General features: G+C 44.9%; 1 protein-coding gene across 1 annotated transcript in view; it reads left to right on the forward strand.

The window, feature by feature from the left end:
• The first annotated feature begins 4,571 nt into the window (after window positions 1-4,571).
• Window positions 4,572-19,656, forward strand: part of C8B (complement C8 beta chain) — a 44,907-nt gene continuing 29,822 nt past the window's right edge. The window contains exons 1-4 of the mRNA XM_005903330.3: window positions 4,572-4,926; window positions 12,056-12,212; window positions 15,121-15,262; window positions 17,234-17,375. Of these exons, the coding sequence (XP_005903392.2) occupies window positions 4,835-4,926; window positions 12,056-12,212; window positions 15,121-15,262; window positions 17,234-17,375 (533 nt within the window). The 5' untranslated portion in view covers window positions 4,572-4,834. The remainder of the gene's footprint in view (window positions 4,927-12,055; window positions 12,213-15,120; window positions 15,263-17,233; window positions 17,376-19,656) is intronic.

The following is a 19,656-nucleotide window of genomic DNA, read 5'->3' on the forward strand; positions in this document are numbered from 1 at the left end:
CTGCTAAGCTCAGCCCTGGGTACTTAATATACCCTTCTTAACAGAGAACCATAATCTCGGTCATAATAATCCCACCTTTGTGCACAGTTGCATTGTTTACAAAGCCATTCACAAAGAGTATGTTATTTGCTTTTCTCAACGACAGGAGACGGATACTGTGTTTATGCCCTCTTTTGCTTTGGCACCACCACTGCCCTAATTCAGGCCCTCATCATCTTTCAAAGGACTATTATAACAGTCTGCTAACCGGTCTCTCTGCTCCAATTCGCCTCCCTCTAATCCATTCTCTATACTGCAGCCTAGCAATCTCTCTCACAAAGAAAGCTACCCCCTTCCTTCTCTCCGGAAACCCATCGAGAGCTCCCCCTTGCACTGAGGATAAAATCCATATCATTAGCCCTGCCCATTGAGCCCTACTTCTGACTCCCATCTGCCTCTCTAGCTTCATTCCTTTCCACTACTCAAGCTGAACTCCAGACTCCAGCGACACTGACTGTCTTAGGTTCCCCGCACATGCAGTGTAATTTCTCACCTTTGCATCTTGATTTTTCTGGCCTCTCCCTGAACTGCCACACACCCTCCCTTTGGTGCTTGGTTTGTTAACTCCTCCTGACCCCCGAGGGGCCAACTCAAGCATCACTTCTGAGAAACATTTCCCAGTGACCACATGCACACCCATGCGGGTGCACACATGTGCACACACACACTTGGCTAAATCCAAACCACGGTACTGCCCTGATATATGACTGTGTCTGTCCCTCTCACCATGGTGCCAGCTCTTACAGGAAGGTCTATTACATATTCATTTGTATATCTAGGCACCTAGGATTGTACCTGGCATCTAGTAGCTCTCAGTAAATGATTATTGAAATATTATTTCAACAAGCTTACACTGGAAACGAGGGAAACCAGTGCTCGGGGAGCTTAAGGGATTTGTTCAGGATATAAGGTAATAAATGAGAGAAATGAAATGCCAATCTAGGTCTGTCTGATGTCCCAAACATTTCAGACTGCTTTGCACTGCCTTCAAAGAGACCACAGATAATTCTGTGAGCTGAAGAAGTTCTAGCTCTTGAGGGAATTTTTGCTTCTTGTGTTATTTTATTTTTACTTCTTTTGAGTCTCATATCCTTCTGGAATCTGAGGAGGGCTATAGACTTTTTCCTATAGAAAAGCACACGTGCACACTGAATTTTGTATGTAGCAGAAGAGTATATTAGCCAGGGTAGGGTAGCTGTTGCTGTAGTAACATATAGACCACAAAGTCTCAACGAAATAGTGCAATTAAAGTTTAAATCTCACTCATAGGAAGTTCCTCATGGATCAGCAGGGACTCTCCTCAACCAGTGTCAGGGCTGTAGGCTCCCTCCATCATAAGACACTGTTACCTTAGCACATGCTTTGAAGTCACCAGCACAGAAGAAGAGAGAAATGGACAAGGCACGCTGGCTCTTAACTGCTTCAGCATGAAAGTAGCATGTTTGAGGTGGATTGCAAAATGTCCCCAGATTCTCTCCAACAAACCCTGATGCACACCCCTTTGCAAAGTGACTCTGCTTTTCCTCCTATCAACAGATATTATCTATGTCTCTATCTCTTGAATGTGGATTTGGCCATGTCTTAAGACATACTTCAGTCAGAGCTTTAAAAGCACTTGTGCATTGGAGCCTATGCTTTCCTGCTGCTCTTTGGAACCATGAAGACCACCGTGAAAGAGCCTTGGTTAATTAGTCTTTTTTGGAGACATGCTGCTCAGTTATCCCATCACATCGGCCAACAACCCAGATGTATAGACTGAAAGGATGGATCCTCAGGCTGGTAAGTAAGGCCATTCTGTAGCAACCAGCCCCCTGCCAACCCTCTTAACTGGCTGAGGTTGCATGAGTGAACCCAGGCAAGACTAGCAGAACCACCCAGCTTATTTAGCCCAGAATTACTTGATGACCCAAAGAATTTTGAGCTTATAAACGGCCATTCTTTTAAGCTAGCAAGTTTGGGGAGTATTTGTTATACAGCAAAAGCTAACTACTACAAAAAAGTGGGTACCAGGAGTGGAATGTTACTGTAACAAAAACCTAAACCATGTAGCATTGGTTTAGGAGGCTAGAAAATTAATTATCAAAGTGGGGAAAAACAACACTGTCAGTAGGTCCATAGACCTGGAGCTATGAATTGCTACATATCATTTAAAAGCCTGAAGGCCCATGATTGTTTTAAAACCCACTTTCCTGGCCAAAGAAGAGAGCTATGGCCAGAGAGTGGAGAGGCAGGTGTGATCATTGTACTAGATATTCATCAGTCCTATAAATTCCTAAGAGGACGTTTGTAAAGCGTAGGAATTATAAAAAGAAGAGGTTAGGAATAAGGAAGAAAAAAAAAACAACTTGAATCTAGCAATAGATTTATCTCTTATCAACTATAGAACCAATTGAGGAACCTTATCTCAGAGGCATATAAGATGACACTTCGTTTTTTTTTGTCAAGATCAAACAAGATGATATATGGGGAAAACTGTTAGATTGCTAAGAACTGTCCATGAAAAATACCTGTATTATCACCACAGCCTGAGGCCGAGTAGCACCTAAAGCCACCAGGGGGCGCTATGAGGTTGGAATTCCAGGAGACCCATTGGTGCCTGGGATCAAGCCCAGAAAAGTCCATTGGGAAGACTTTCTTGAGAAAGTGATGTTAATATGAAACATAAGAAATGACTTATATTTAGCTACACGGCACATATTCTGAGAAGAAGGAACAGCATGTATAAAAAATCTAGAGGTGAGTGAGCACCTGACTCATTCATGTAACTGTTTTCTCTAAAATGTGTGGCTTTCTTCATGAGTCCTTCAAGTTTAGGAGGTTGAACAAGAACCCCATCGTGTAAAGATGTGGCTCCTCTTAAAGGCAAGCTGAAACGAGAAAGGACATGGATCTTTCTTGAAATGCAATTTTCTGCTTGTTTACAAATGATTAACTACCACAATCAATTGTGTCAAAGTTCAGGTCACTGCATCCTTTGGGACAGCGATGAGATGGTGCCTTGAGCTTGGGATAATGACAAGTGGAATGCACACGGGAGGGTCTGAGAGCAGAGCTTGTGTTCCGTGTTCTGGGCACAATTACTGTGAAGGGCCTTTGCCCTCTGCGGCTTTCCATCCATCCCCTTGCCACTCTTCCTTGTTTGCACTCCCAAACCCCAGCCCAGCTGTTTCAGCAGACAGGGCAGGACAGGGAGCAGGCTGGTGCTTCCAACCCGTGTCAGGAATAAGTCAAGGGTTTAATGTTTTATATAGTTAAGCCTCAAAACAACCTTATGAGCTAAGTATTAATGAATCATGATCCCCATTTTCCAGATGGGAAAAAATTAGTCTCAAAGAAATTAGGTAGCTTGTTCAAGGAAGTCAAATCCAGTCTGTGTTCTTTCTACCAGACCACCCTCAAGTTGCCCACTGCCTGTTCCCTCTTAGGACCCTCACCTACACCCGCCTGATCAACAGAGATAGGATGGTTGTCGGCCCCGTTCCTTTAACTCTCTATGGTCTGAAGATTGGTTTTATAAATGCCTGGTCAGTGAAGTTTGGACTTTAACTTGTTGATCCTGAGAGGTCAGTGGTAGGGGTACATTTGAGAGCCGGGGCCATTTGTATATGACCTTTGAGTTTGCACCATGCCTCTTTCACACCACACTTCTGTGCTCCTTGCCAGGCAGGGTGGGTACCACCTCCAGGTTGGGAGTCAGGGCTAACGCTTTGGCTGCAATGGACCTGAAAATGTAAAGACACACCTCACATGTGGCCACAGGCAATCGTTTCTAGGAATCATTTCTACAGGTATCAAAGTGAACGTTTGCTTGGATTATGCCATTTCATGAGACCCTTAGAGCACATTCCTAGTGGTCCAGTGGACAAGACTCCATTCTTCCAATGCAAGGGGCACGGGTATGGTCCCTGGTTGGGGAACTAAGATCCTGCATGCCTCGTGAAATGGCCAAAAATGAAAACAGGAGACCCTGAGAATCACATTTTGTCTTCATCCTGTTTAATGGTACGTAAAAATGACAGGGCACAGAGTGCCATTCAGAGATGAAAATTCAAAGGGGAAGCATTTTTCCAGGCTCAAATAAAACAAGTCTGAATTACCCTACATGAATGGCACCTGCTTTTGCTGTGCTAAACCATCAAGTCTTCTTACCTTTAACACGGGAGAGGTGATAGGTGAAGGGTGCAGGTGATAAGTAAAAGGTATTTATTGAACTTTTTCATGTGCTGCTATCACTGTGGCTCTCAGGGTTATCAGTAAATGCTGGAGACAAATGTTTAATCTGTTACTGCTGCTGCTGCTAAGTCACTTCAGTTGTGTCCGACTCTGTGCGACCCCACAGACGGCAGCCCACCAGGTTCGCCCGTCCCTGGGACTCTCCAGGCAAGAACACTGGAGTGGGTTGCCATTTCCTTCTCCAGTGCATGAAAGTGAAAAGTGAAAGTGATGTCGCTCAGTCGTGTCTGACTCCTAGCAACCCCACGGACTGCAGGCTACCAGGCTCCTCCGTCCATGGGATTTTCCAGGCAAGAGTACTGGAATGGGGTGCCATTGCTTTCTCCACCAGAATCCATTACACGTGAATAAAATCTAAGCTTTCCACCATTCTTGTTGGTGTCTGGAGTCCCAGATAAGTCTTCTGTCTGTGCAAAGTCTAGGTGTTTCTGGTCACTGGTGGCTTTCTGTTTACTTTGCCCAGCTGTTTACTCTCCGGAAACAGAAGCTGACGACAGAACTCCCTGGGTAGACTCTTCATGGAACTGGGAGCTGCAGTCAGACTTCCTGTCGCAGAGGGAAAATGAAGACCTCCAGGACATGGGCTTGGAGGGTACCGGCAGAGCTGTTTCTTCTCTGTGCTGCCCTGGGATCTTTCAGTGTGCCCAGCTCCAGGTAGGTGATAGTTCCAAATGACTTCCTAATCAATAATATGATGGGGAATATAAAGCCATATCATGCTGACCCTCTCTCCTTGTCACATGCCTATTGAATAAGGAACATCTCCTGAAGCAATTTACATGCATCTGATTACACTATATCAACAACTCTTCAAATTATTGTGGAACCCAGCCACTGACTTCAACAAAAGTTCTCGTAGGAAACTGACGCGTTTAAAGGTATTTTATCACGCTAAGAAGAATAGGATCCTTGCTCTGTATTCTGAACAAAGCCTCAGCATACTTGCTTAAGCAAAAGGTCTGTTATGTATGGAGGAAGAAAAGCCAACTTATAGCAATGATTTTAATGCAAGAGTGACCTACTCTACCTGTTCATCAGGCTAAATTTTTGCTCTCAAACCACCCTCCCCCCGACACACACACACAAACTCCAGATATTCAATCTTTTAGGATTATTTTTAATTGGGTGCAAAACAGGCTAAAGAAACTATCTGAGTTGAAAGCTCAAACTTAATCTGAGTGAAAGTTCAAAGTGGGATCCAGTGAAGGAAGCCTCAGTGATGTATCAGCTGGGGGATCGTCCTGGTGTGGGAGAAGCTGCTGCCCTTGCAGAGAGAGGCTGAAGCTGTCGTGTCCCAGGCTCCTTGTGAGCCGTTCCATCGGAGGAAGGACTGTTAATGTCATTTCTCTCACTCATCACATAAAGGCTGTGCATGCACAGCCTCTCATGGGAGGAGCAGCTGGTGCCCATTGGACGGCCCCTGGTGTCAGCTCTGCTGAGCACTCAGCCCCTGCTGGGCACCACCCGAGACCAGGGCGGTGAGTTTTCACTGCCCATATTGGGCACTCAATGACTGTTAGCTATTATGATAGAAAGAACCTCAACTTGGTCCTGAGAAGAATGAAGCAGCCAAGGCCTTCCTTGTGTGTACTATGTGTCTATCAGGAGGGTTTAAAGGGGTTATAGCAACCCTACCCACATGTGGACCCCTGTGTGGGACCTCTCACAGGCTCTCAGGATGCTGAGATGAATAGGACACAAAGGGGTCATGTTCTCGTGGAGAAAATCAACATGGGAGCACATCTAGGTGTACTGTTGCGAGAGAGAGTACAGGAACAAGTGGAAAACCAGAGAAGAAGGGGTGATTGGCTTTACCGAAGACAGTGTGGAGAGGCTTCTAGAAGAGAGGACGGTTGAGCTGAATATTTCTGTAGGAATAGGTGTTTGCCAAATGGGAGAGGGTGAAGGGGTGATTGGCTTTTCCGAAGACAGTGTGGAGAGGCTTCTAGAAGAGTCGAGGGTTCAGCTGAATATTTCTGTAGGAGTAGGTGTTTGCCAAATGGGAGAGGGTGAAGAGCATTCCAGGAAGAAGCAGCAGCCTGGACAAGGGTGTGGAGATGAAAGAGCCTGGCTTGTTCCTGCAGCTGCATGTCCATGCCAAGGTGTAGTAATAGTGTTAGTCACTCAGTCGTGTCCAATTCTTTGTGACTTCATGGACTGTAGCCCACCAGGCTCCTCTGTCCATAGGATTCTCCAGGCCAGAATACTGGAGTGGGTTGCCATGCCCTTCTCCAGGGTATCTTCCCAACCCAGGGATTGAACTCAGGTCTCCTGTATTGCAGGCAGACTCTTTATCATTTGAGCTACTCAGGGAGCAAGCTAAAGTGAGGAGCTGCCAAAGACAGGACCAAGGCAGAGTCGGCAGGAGTCAGATCCTGGAAAGAGCTCGGAGGGGGCACCAGTACTCTGGCTAAGGACCTTGAACTTTATCCTCAGTAGTGGGGAGCCATGGAAGGATTGACACAGTCAGACTTCCATATTAGGAAGTTCACTTGGATGTAGGACATGAAGGGGTAAGATGAGTGAAGCTGACAGGCTGGGAAACCTTGCTGAACCCTCCAGTGATGTCATGAGATGGCTGTTGTACCTATTCACACTATGCAGAGCAGCAAGTGGGTCCTCAGAAAGGAGAAGAGATTCATTCACATCTCATGAGTCTCAAACCCTTAGCTGAATCCAGATTTAGTGCATTGGCCTCGACCTGTGATTCCCATGGAGCAGTCTTGAACATGGCATATGTTTGAATCCCTTAGATGAAATGGAAGAATAGCCTTCAGTTCTGCAACAGAAAATGCTGAGACCTTCATATTAGCTAAGAAAGGCTACCAATTTTAGTTACTCTTCTAATCAAGTCAGATGAAATTCTCATTCCATCTTCATAAGACAGACGTGTGTTTATTTATTGCTGCTCTATGTAAGGCATTTAGATGTATTAGGTCTGATCCTCACAGCTATTTGAGGTAAGTGCTATCATTTACAGTTTACAGAGAAGGAAACTGAGGTTTGGAGAGAGAGTGCAACTATTTCAGGATTCCTCACTTAATATGTAACAAAATATGGATCCAAATCCCTTTTTTTTTTTCTGGTTCCAGAGCCCCTGTATTTTTCTGCCTCTTGCTAATACATTCTCCTTTCTCCACCTGCATTGTGGATCTGCCTTGCTGGACTCCAAGGCCATTTCTGTATCTCTGGACCACACATGTGTTGCCTTGAGATGTGGCTTTAAATTCCATGTCTACAACAGCAAATGACACAGAGAAGAGAAATGGAAAACCTGCCACCCAGAAGCTGCCCCTTCCAGCAAAGAGGAAGGATTTTATTTGCAAAGGAGATGCAGCTGCCTAACAAATTGTGTGTGACAAGAAAGTTGTTGTGTCAGGGCATTTCTACAGAAAGCCAAAATATATTGACATACCCCATCTATATAAACTGATGGCTCGCAATTTACTGCTGACCTAATCCTGCCGTGCATGGTGGATCCATCTTTATTTTGATCAGAGACTCCTGTTAGAAAGACTAGGAGACAAGAACTGAGTGAAATATGTCCTCAGCATTCCACACACCTCGAGGAAAGGCAGGTTCATTCTTGTCAGACTTTACGTGGGGGATACATTCCAACACCTCGTAGAAGGGTGTTTGCTGTTACATTGTTTGCAATTGCCAAACGATGAAAAACTGTAAATGTCCTTCAAAAAGAAAACGTTAAATGCCTGTCTTATGATGGAACATTTAGATAAAAGGAAGGAACAAGATATCTTTATGAGTCAACATATATGGGCCAGAAATGCAGTGTTTTTTAAATATTTATTTTTAAAATTTATTTGTTTGGCTGCACTGGGTCTGAGCTGTGGCCTATGGGATCTTCAGTCTTCACTGTGGCATGTAGAATCTTTTTGTCATGGGATGGTATATGGGATCTAGTTTCCTAATTGGGGATTGAACCTGGGCCCCTGCATTGGGAGCACAGGGCCTTAGCAGGGCAGTCCCTGGAAACACCATGCTGATTGACAAAAGCAGGTTATAGAATACTATGCCTCGTATGAGTGCAGCTCACAAAAGCAATGCTGTATCTTTTGTCTATATGTGTATATATAAACATTTGAAAGACTGAAAGGATATACACCAAATTGATGACTGTAGTATCCTCTGAAGAATATGAGAGGAAAATGGATCTGGAGCTGGTGTCAACCACACATGTCAAATTTATAAGGTTATTTTTTATTAAAAAAAAAAAGACTTGAAGGAAGTATATCAAAATGTTAGCAATTGCCAATCCTGGGTTGTGAGTACCTGAGTATTTATTATTTGTTTTCTGTAGTTCTCTGGGCATGTTTAATTTTTCAACATTAAAGCATAAAGAGAATTTTGAATGACAGAGTCAAGTCCGTTGGTCAGAACACCCATCTGATTCATCTCTGTAAATTCATAGTGTGAAGGCACATGTTACAATAGCCATACACAGAGGTCCTGACTGCCCCTGTCTTCTGTTGGGTCCATGCTAGTCCCAGGAATTAAAGATGCAATTGAATGCTAGCCTCGCTTGCAGATGGCTTCCAAATCGTGCCAGTGGTAAAGAACCCACCTGCCAATGCAGGAGACTTAGGAGATGAGAGTTTGATCCCTGGGTCGGGAAGATCCCCTGGAGAAGGGCATGGCAACCCACTCCAGTATTCTTGCCTGGAGAATCCCATGGACAGAGGAGCCTGGTGGGCTACAGTCCATAGGGTCACAAAGAGTGGGACACAACTGAAGCGACTTAGCATGCACACACTTGCTTTCAGATTTGCATTTTGTAGTACTAATAAACCACACACATCTTATCCAGTGTAATTTACAAACAGACTATTCATTCAGCTGATTACCTCATTATATTGCCACCTCTGTAATGAAATTGGGTGCAAAAATGAGAGATCTGGTGGTTATAACTACTTTTTACCAAGTTCCTTCTGTAAGTGATCATCTTGCCCATTAACAGGCTTTCAAATCTCAGAGAAGAAAGTAATTGTGACTCTTAATAGCATGTGTACACATTACTTATCTGCTCAGTCTCCACTGTGGGCCAAAATGGATGGATAGTTGCTAAAAACACAATGTAACGGTTTCTTAGTGAAAACAGGAAGAGGATACCCTGCAGCGCTGTCAAATGCATACTTAAGGTGAAGCCAAATCACAGACAGTATTGTTTTGTCAAACCTGGGAAAATTAGTAGATAAGAGCACAGTTCTAACCACCCCCCCCCACCCCCAACTGCTGTGCAAGTCCTGCCTCAAGTAACCATTTTAAAGAACCCACATGTGGTTTCCAGTAGTCTTTGACCTTTCATTAAACATTCAACTTTACGAGGCAATTGATTTTTGCTGGTCTCTGGGGTGGTCATGGAGATGGATTTCACTGTAGTTAATATTATTCTCTTTTTAGGACTTTTGCCAAGTGAGAATGTATTGTTAATGACCTTGTCTGAAGTGATGTGCTAGTGGAGATTATGTGATGCCTCTGCCTAAGGACTGAATCTTGGACAAGGAGATGAAGGAGGCCTTGCCTGGAGATGGAGGGGACTGGTAGAGGGAATGCTGGCCCTGTTCTTTCTGGGTAGTGTACGGAAATGAATGCAGCACAGAGACTAGAGGCAAGCAGAGCTCAGCTCGGACCCCCACGTGGCTCTTGACCATATCCCTCATCTGTCTAGGAGGTTGCTGCCTTCTAGCATTGCTGTCAGGATTAGATAAGATGGCAAGGGTGAAACATCTCATGCAGGACCTGACAAGTCCTGGATGCTCAACAAATCTTAATTCTCTTTCTTTTCTCCCTTTATGCCTTGAAAAGAAACACAAATTACAAAGAATTTTACACTGCTATACATTTTTTCAGATGGAAGAAAAACAGAAATTATAATATACCCATTGTATTACACATGGGGAAACTGGAGGCATAAACAGATTAAAGAACATGACCTTTCTTTGCCTGTTTTACTCAATGTCCCATGAGTGCCAGGGACTAAACAAAAAATGTTACCTTATTTTCTAGACAGATTTCAGGTTTCATGTTGTTTGACTGCTCTGCAGGTGTAGCACCACCTACCTCTCCCATCCCCCACTCACCTCTATGTACTATCTTCACTCTAGCCTGGCAGACACTAGTCTCTCCAGGGCTTATTCTTGGCTGGTATCTCTCAGGAATATTTTTATCCTCTCCCGTGGCTTTTCGTGATCAGATCTGTATCTCTAGTGTAAAATCTCTCTCCTGAGTTCCAGATCTACATAGGAACTATTTATTGAGTGACGCCACGGGCATCTGGAACTCAGCATGCCCCAACTCCATCTTCTGCAACAAATTCCTTTGCTCCTGGTTTCCCCACCCACCCAACCACACATCCAAACTAGAAACCAGCATCATCCTAAGCCCCTTTCTCTCTCTAATCCACATCCCGTCTGGTTACCCATCACTCTGTCCATTCCCCCTGAAAAACATCTCATATGTCTGTCTCCCCCATTCTCTATCCCCTGGATGCCGGAGTGGTTCAGGCTCACATCACTCATTGGTACTATTGCTTGAGCCTCCTACCTGCTTTTCCTGCCTCTGGGCTTTCCCCACCTCCATCTAGCCTCCATACTGCAACCATGGTGATGTCCTAAAGCTCAACTCAGACCATCCATCCTGCATGCTTAAAAACCCTGCCTCCTTGGTAAAGTCTGGAAGAGCCAAGGAAGGATACATGTTTGTCTTCTCTTATCCTAAGACAAACTGTGGGTTCCAGAGCAGAAGCTGTGTCTTATATTTCTGTGTTCTCTTGAGCACAGTATCCTGAATATGATTTGTTCTCAGAAAAAGTTTCATAGACTCATAACATGAAAGAGTGACTTAAAAACCACCTAGTCCAAACTTCTCATTTTCTTTTTTTTTTAATTTTATTTTACTTAACTTTACAATATTGCATTGGTTTTGCCATATATCAACATGAATCTGCCACAGGTATACATGTGTTCCCCATCCTGAACCCTCCACCCTCCTCCCTCCCCATACCATCCCTCTGGGTCGTCCCAGTGAACCAGCCCCAAGCATCCAGTATCGTGCATCGAACCTGGACTCAAACTTCTCATTTTCCAGGGGATAAAACAGAGGCCCTAAGATGGGAAGGGTACTGCTTGAGGTCATACATCTAGCTGTGGTTGTAATCCCTGTCTATCTCAAGCATTTTAGACCTTATAAAGTGTTTTTACATATACTTTCTTATTTAATCCTTCAAATAGCCTTATGAGGTATGTTCTCTCATTATATAGGTGAGAAAAGTGAAGTGCTCAGGGGCTGAAAAACCAGACCAAGATCACCCAGCTGCTGATGGATGATCTTCTGTTCAGAGTGCAATACTCTTTTGACTGTAGCTAGCCATAATCTGAGGCAATAACTGAGGGTTCCATAAATATTGCTGAATGAGTTAACTGATACTTGACTGATAAACTAATGTTCTGTCCTTAGTCCCTCAGTCATGTGTGACTCTCTGTGACCCCACGGACTGTATGTAGCCCGCCAAGCTCCTCTGTCCATGGAATTCTCCAGGCAAGAATACTGCAGTGGGTTGCCATGCCCTTCTCCAGGGGATCTTCCCAACCCAGAGATTGAACCCAGGTCTCCCGCATTGCAGGCAGATTCTTTACCACTGAGCCACCAGGGAAGCCAGCTTTGCATAAATGAGCAAATATATATTTATTGAATGGATGGATAGGCAGTGGAATGTAGACTTAATTACCTCCTGATACTTCACTCTCTTCTCTGTGATGACCTTTAGAGGTGAAAGGCCACCCTCTCTTGGGTCAAATGCAGTCAATGAGAGCCTTGCCAAGACGAGACAGACGCGGAGTGTGGATGTCACGCCGTTGCCTATTGATTGCGAGCTGGCCAGCTGGTCCTCCTGGACCACGTGTGATCCCTGTCAGAAGAAAAGGGTAGGTACCCAGACCTTGGGAGACCTCTAAGCTTCCAGGAGCCCTGTCCCTCAGCAAGATCAGTTAATGTACTGCTGACAGTAGCTGATCATAGTAGGAGTTTGATAAATGTTGGCTGATTTAATAAATGAATTTTATTCCTCTGAGCTTCCAAGGAGCAATCAGATCCTGCCTTTGATCCTTCAGGTTTGTTTTGAAGCATATCTGTCCTTTCTCCCATTAACAGCTTCCTAATTAGACTTCCTGCCTCCAGCCTTATTCTTTCAATCCATCTTTCATGGGGCAGCCAGGGGAGCCATTGGAAATGAAAGTCTGGCTGGTCTGTCCCCTGCTTGAACATCCAAAGCCTATGCATGGCCCTTAGGATCAAGTCCAGACTCATGGTCTTCAAGGTCCCCACACCTTAGATAGACCTGGCCCACATCTTCACAGAACATCCCCCACACCAGCACAGAGAATATATGTGTTTTTCTAACCATTTCATACTCTGTTCTCAGGCTGAAATGTCCTTCCCACTTCCTTCACTGACTAACACCTACTCATGATTTGAAACTTTGCTAGGGGCCACCTCTTTTGAGAAGCCTTCCTTGAGTTCTCAGCACCCCTCGCTCTTAGCCAGACACTCCTTTATGAACTGCAACAGCTCCTTATTCCTGCTGTGTCCTAGCACTCCTCATTTTCTTTTATTTGCCTTTCCATTGAACTGCAAGTGCTTAAAAACTTCTTCAATTCTGTGTCTTTGGTGTATAGGCCAATGTTTAACATGTTTGAGGTGCTCTATAAATATGTGTTTGATCTCCTTACATTTCCTGAAATCTCTGTAAGGGAGGATAATTGTTACCCTTTCTGTTAGGCAGATAGATCAACAGAGACCCAGAGCAGGTGAGTGAATTCTTGGGTTCACTTAGTAGTAAAGACAGATCTTGAACTTGGGCCATCGGCTTCTTGTCTAGCCAGTTCAACCAATCAAAACACACCATCTCTGTGGTATTTGTTCTTCGAGCTTTCTTGTCACAGGAAGGCTGATGCAGGATCCAGGCCTAAGAACAGCACATTTATCACAGAATAGAGAACGGTTCTCACTTTTCCCAGCTCCTCGGGCAACCAAAGCAGCCATGAGCTAAGACCCTAAAGAGGCTGTGGAATAGGCCCAGGACAATTACACACTTAATTGGATCAATGTGGAGAGCCAAGCAGATACATTCAGTTCCCACAGTAGGCTTTATTGCTGACGTGATTAACATTGATCCAATTATTTGGATAATTGCTTCATCTGCACCATAAACCAGGAAGACCCAGTGTGAGCCAGCCATCCATCCACTCATCCAGTCAGAGCTCTACACTCAGACTTTGCTATGCATGTTCCCTCAGTTGGACATCATGTCTGCAGGGTCAGTGGCTGGGAGTTCATCATTTCTTTCAACAGGGATTGAGAGATGTCTTTCCTTTATCATCTCCACAGTCCTCAAACCCATTTTGTCTCTGGTGCCTGGTGCTAGTCTTCTAGTATCTTCTTTGCAGACCTTATCCCTGTCCTGCCAGCCCCTGTCTCCTAGGAAGAAAGATGCTCTAGAAATGCAAAGGAGCAGAGGTGGATGGTTGTCTATATTTCTTTTCTAGATTTCTGGATGCCATGCACATAATAACTGGGGCTGGTTAACGTGTCAGTCTTCAGAGGGACTGCTAACAGGTCTCCTGCCTTTGGTAGCACCAAAATCTTGACTGCAGCTAGCATTTGGAAGTCACCCAAATCTGATAATTTCCTTCCCCTGCAGTGGCTTCTCATTTACCACGAAGAAGTACTAAATCCAACCTTATTAGGGCCCAGGAGGGCCTGCCTTAGCTGTTCCTGGCTCCATGTCCATCCGTCTCTTCTCACTCTCCTTCTTTAACTCTTCTCTCCAGCCAGGGTGGATTTCTTGTTTCCTGGAATAAGGCACGTACTCTCTAGCCTCTCAGGTTTGGCACAGCAATTCCCTCCATCCCGATTGCCCTTCTCTCCCCTCCTCATGCCAGCATTCCATGCTTGCCTGACGTGTCTCCTCACCCTTTGGGGCTCAGCTCTGATGTCGCTTCCCCGTCTCCTAAGTCTGTGCTGAGGACTTCCCTCTGTTTACGGAGCACTCTCTCCTGGCCCTATCACGGCTGTCCTCCCACTGTGTGTTCACTGCCTTGTGCTTACCATCATGACCACCACCAGCAGCTGTGACCTCCTTGAGAACAGTCCACAGGACATGGTTATGATCAAATACAAACAAAGCATAAAAAGCACCCACGTTTTTCCAGCATTGTGTAGCTGAATCAATATTTTGGAAATCCAGTCAATATTTCTGGAATAAACAAACAGGAAAGTAGAGACAGAGAAATATTTACTGCTAAAATTATTAATAATTCAAAAGAAAAGTAAGCAGAAGAAATTGAATGCCTACTCTGTACCAGACAACAATGAGATTTCATATATAATTGAAACTACATAGCTGTACATAATTATCCCCATTTTACAGATTAGTAAGTTGAGATCACAGTGCTTAAGTAACTTACCCAGTATCACATAACTAGAAAGTAACAGAGTCAGTGGCTCCAAAGTGGATACTTCTGCATTTTAAGCTACTTAGTAAATGAGAATACTTGAATCAACCCATTGGATTAATCAAGCTGAAAGACTGAACTGGCCCCATCAATTCACTTACTACCTTTGACTTGAAAGTCCATGCTTTCCCCAAATTCAACAAACCTGTATTGATCACTGTGGTACAGAGACTGAAGATAAAGTCCCTGCCCTCAGAGAGTTCCCAGGCTATTTGAAATAGGTAAACAGCCAGTGGCAATATAGATCTTTAAGTGTGCCCTCCGCTCCCCATGTCCCTGAGGCTCTGGCTCTGTCTCACCTTGCTCCTCTCTGCTATAGTACAGACATGCCTACTTGATCCGGCCCTCTCAGTTCCATGGGGAACAATGCAACTTCTCCGACAAAGAAGTTGAAGACTGTGTTTCCAATAGACCATGCAGAAGTCAAGTGCGATGTGAAGGCTTTGTATGTGCACAGACAGGTATAAAGGGGCACAGGAGTGGGAGGGGATGGGTATCAAGTGAGGTGATGGCATGTGATGATGGGAGCACCGGCTATTGCCTAGTGCTCAAGATCAAAGTCATGTGTCAGGCCAGGAGGCCTCCTTGTCCTCCTTGACCTCTTTTTACACATGTTATTTCATAAAAACAACCCTACCATGTAGGTGTTAATATTACCCCTATTTTACTAATTGAGAAATTGAGATTCGAGAAGTTACTCACCCACAATCACTTAGGAGGTAAGTGGAGGAGATATAATTAGGAATTTGGAAATTCAAATTACATTCACTGACATTAAGGACACCAAAATTCTGTGTGCTGGAATCAGAAATCCTAAATCAAATTTTATTTTGCCTTTGTAATTTAGAAGAAGTCATTTGAACCTTTCTTCATGTTGGCTGTCTACACAGAAAGTCAGAAGTGATGTTAACACCTTATAAGTTTGCTATAAGCATCAAGTACACAGTGGGTATAAGAGGTCCTTGCAGACCGTGAGCCCTGCTGGCTTTCTCAGAGGTTTGGGGCTAACTACAATGTAGCCACACTCTCTGCAATAGTTCAAAGGGGTGGTAGCATCATTTATCTCTGAAAACTTTGGTGAGATAGTCCCTGCATTTCTGTATCACCAAGTTTAGCATAACCCTTAATGCATGAGATAGTCTTTGAAACATTTTTGATTCAAAGAAGGAAGGAAAAAACGAAGGACTGATGGATGGGCAGACAGAGGGAAGGAAGGAAGGAGCAAACAAATGAATTATCATGAGCTGCAGAACTCAGTAAACACTTTCTTTTCAATTAATTCCTTTAACTAATTCAGGCAAACCTGACTCTCTTTCTCAAAGGCTGCAACAAAAATGAGAGTATTTTGACCCAGATTACCTAGACGCAAGTTACAACTCTCTACATTTGCCACAACTTTGTGAACTGTGCTTTAGTATCTTTTCAGAAAGAACTAGGGATTCTTAGAGCAATTTCTAGGCATTATTGCAAACGCAGAGCTCCATCCAGTAAATCTGAAAGATGTTTACATATATCCATGGACTCATTATGACTGGTGTTCCATGATTCTGACCAAAGCCAATAATGGTTATTCAGGCCAGCTTTAGTTTAAATGCCTTGTAACAAACATTTGAAGACGAGATTGTTACTCTTCTGCCTTTAATACCCAAAGAACATTGGTTTAAAATGAACAGACATGCTTAAGTAAAAATGGCCACCTGTTTTATGGGCTTTACTCCCAAAAGATATGCAAATAAGAAAGGAAGTCAAGTCAATGGGGAAAAGAGTTTCAAGGAAGTGGAGGAGCCTCAAATAACTTTAAATATATAGTCTAAATATTTTTAATATCTACTAGTCTGAGTGGCTCTGATGTTGAAGGCAGTGCTGTTTAATGTGGTGAGTTTGTGATAAGAAAGCTATAGGTTCCAATCCTCCTGCCAGTTCTTACCAGCAGTATGCATTTAGACCATCAAAGCACTAATAATAGTAATAACACATACCCAGCTCTTACCATGAGTCGGTACTGTTGCATTTATTTGTCTGAATCCCCAGTGACCTTTGGGGGTAGGTATGATGGCGTCTCTACTTTACAGATGAATACATTGAGACAGGGAGTCGGGAAACACACGGAAGGTGCCACAGCAGGTACTGTTGCAGGGCCCTCTGAACCCACCTCCTCTCTCCAGTCCCAAGCAGAGGAGTCCAGCCTTCCTTCCGGTCTGCCTAGCAAACCTGCCCTCAAGAGCGTTCAGAAACACAACACTGGCTTCTGACGGGGAATAAACAGTGAATTCCATGACCACTCACCCCCAGTACACGAGGACTAATGCAAACAGAGCATTAAAGTTGCAGCCAAGAATCTGGGTCATGGTGGGTCTGAAGCCATGTGAACCACCACCCCCCCTGCCCCTTCCTGGCCTTGACCTGTGGGTAACCCCATTTCTCCTTCCCAGGGAGGTGCATAAACCGAAGACTTCTTTGCAATGGGGACAATGACTGTGGAGACCAGTCAGATGAGGCGAACTGTAGAAAGACTTATAAAAAATGTCAGCAGGAAATGGAGCAATACTGGGCCATTGGCAGCCTGGCCAGTGGGTAAGTTACCTTTTTCTGTTGTGGAGTGGGGAGAACATACAAGTAAATGTGATCTGGAGAAGAGAGAGGGAGGGAACGGTAGACAGAGTGGCTCCTCTGTTCCCTTCTGGAAAAGGCTGGTGTGTTAGCAGACGCTCGCAGCTGCTTCCTGACGACAGACCCGGGGGCTCTGGGAGCACGTGCCATGACCAGATGGACCAGATGTGACTGCAAGGAGGGAGCACTGAGGAGAGAGCTGTGGGGGTGCGGGGGGTGGGTGGTGCATGGCAGCTCCACACGAGGGCTGGGGGAAGAGTTATTTGATGCCTGCTCTGTGACCATGTCAGGTACTTTCTAAGCATTACCTTTGAAAGCTGTTGACAACTGCCAGGGAGCTTTATCTGTTTCTCTGTCCCGAGGCCTCAGCAAGAGAGGCCGGCGCAGAGCAGAGGCCACCAAGTGACTGGTCAGTGCAGGAGTGCATTTCCAGCATGGCTCTGCCGGCAGCCTGTGTGCAGTTAGTCTGGGGGCTCTCAGTTGGTTAAATCCTCCGGGGAGGTGAGGGATCAAAAGGGGCTGACTGGCCTGGCACTCAGCCTCCTTTCCTGCTGTGCTGTGCAGCCTCTCAGCCTCTAGGGGAAAAGTCAGGGCCTCTCCTCACAGATCAGCATATGTGACGCAGTGTGGGAAGCAGAGAGGCCCTGGATGGTATTCTCCTCCTTCCTAAGCAAACATCAGGTCTCCATCCTGAAAGGTTGCTGTTAGAGACACAGCCTCCTCATGTGGGGAAGACCTCCTCCCAGGACCGCCTTAGACACTAGCGATGATAAGCCCCATCTCCTTGATGAGGACACTGAGGTCTGGGAAGTTAGAGCTCCTGGGGGGTCACAGGTCAATGAGGGTGGCAGTGGACAGACAAAGCCAGCAGCAGAAGGAGCTGGACCCTGCAAGAGGGGCAGAGGGATGGCTTTCGTGCTTTAGTTTTGTCATTCGTAGACAGAAGTCAGTCACACCCTTCTTTTTAGGTCTGTGAGGGATAAATAAGCTAATGCCGTGGTAATAAGCTAACACATGAGAGGCAAAAAATGTGGTGGGAAGAAAGCAGACTCTGCTCTTGACTAGACTTAGACGCTCAGACTTTGAGTCCTGGCCCCACCAGCTGCTGGGCAGGTCAGTTGCCCTCTCTGTGTCTTACTTTCTTCATCTGTTAAATGAGTATAGTAATAATACCTATGGATTCATTGAACCAACATGTGTAATTGATTATTATGGTATTAAAGAAAATAAATGAATATACATTATTATGCTACATGAAACCCTATCACAGGAAAGACAGCCTGAAATGATTCTGGTAGGAGCAGAGCAGACCAATAGGCAGAAGCTGAAAGGAGACAGAACTCCTTTTAACAAAAGAAACAGAGCTGTCAGTCATAGTCAAAGCAGGTCAGGAAATGGAGGCTTGCCTTAGGAGGTGGTGAGAAATAATAATGTTGAGGTAGAGATGAGATTTTCATCCTTTCTAAATGGACATAATGACATCTACTACCCAGGGCTTTAGGGACACTACATAAGGTGATGTCCTGAGCCATCCGTGACTGTGCCTGTTTCCAGTTAGAAACTCAGTAAATTGGAATTAATTTAGTGTCTTGTGATAGGAGGCATACAGAAATTAAAAGGAAAACCACCATATCTAAGGAGCACAGAATCTTGGGGAGATGCTGCTGCTGCTGCTACTAAGTCGCTTCAGTCGTGTCCGACTCTGTGCGACCCCAGAGATGGCAGCCCACCAGGCTCCTCTATCCATGGGATTTTCCAGGCAAGAGTACTGGAGTGGGGTGCCATTGCCTTCTCCAATGCATGAAAGTGAAAAGTGAAAGTGAAGTCGCTCAGTCGTGTCCGACTCCTAGCGACCCCATGGACTGCAGCCCACCAGGCTCCTCCGTCCATGAGATTTTCCAGACAAGAGTACTGGAGTGGGGTGCCATTGCCTTCTCCGCTTGGGGAGATGACAGGTAAATAATAATAAGTCTTTATCCCAGAACAAGCCATGTTCTAAGCACTTAGTAAATATGGATACATGTAATCCTCACAGGCACTCCAAGAGATAGGGTTTTCTTTGTTCTCATTTTATAGATAAGGAGACCTAGGTACAGAGGCTAACTGGTATGCCTGAGGTTACATAACTTGTGAATGCCAGCACATTGGCTCATCACCTCCCGTGTAGACCATTCTTGTAAGGTAACTACAGTAGGTGCAGAACAATAAATGCATGAATGGGGCAAGCATGGGATCTAGTAAGGGC

Source organism: Bos mutus, chromosome 3, assembly GCF_027580195.1.
Source record: "Bos mutus isolate GX-2022 chromosome 3, NWIPB_WYAK_1.1, whole genome shotgun sequence".
Lineage (NCBI taxonomy): Eukaryota > Metazoa > Chordata > Mammalia > Artiodactyla > Bovidae > Bos > Bos mutus.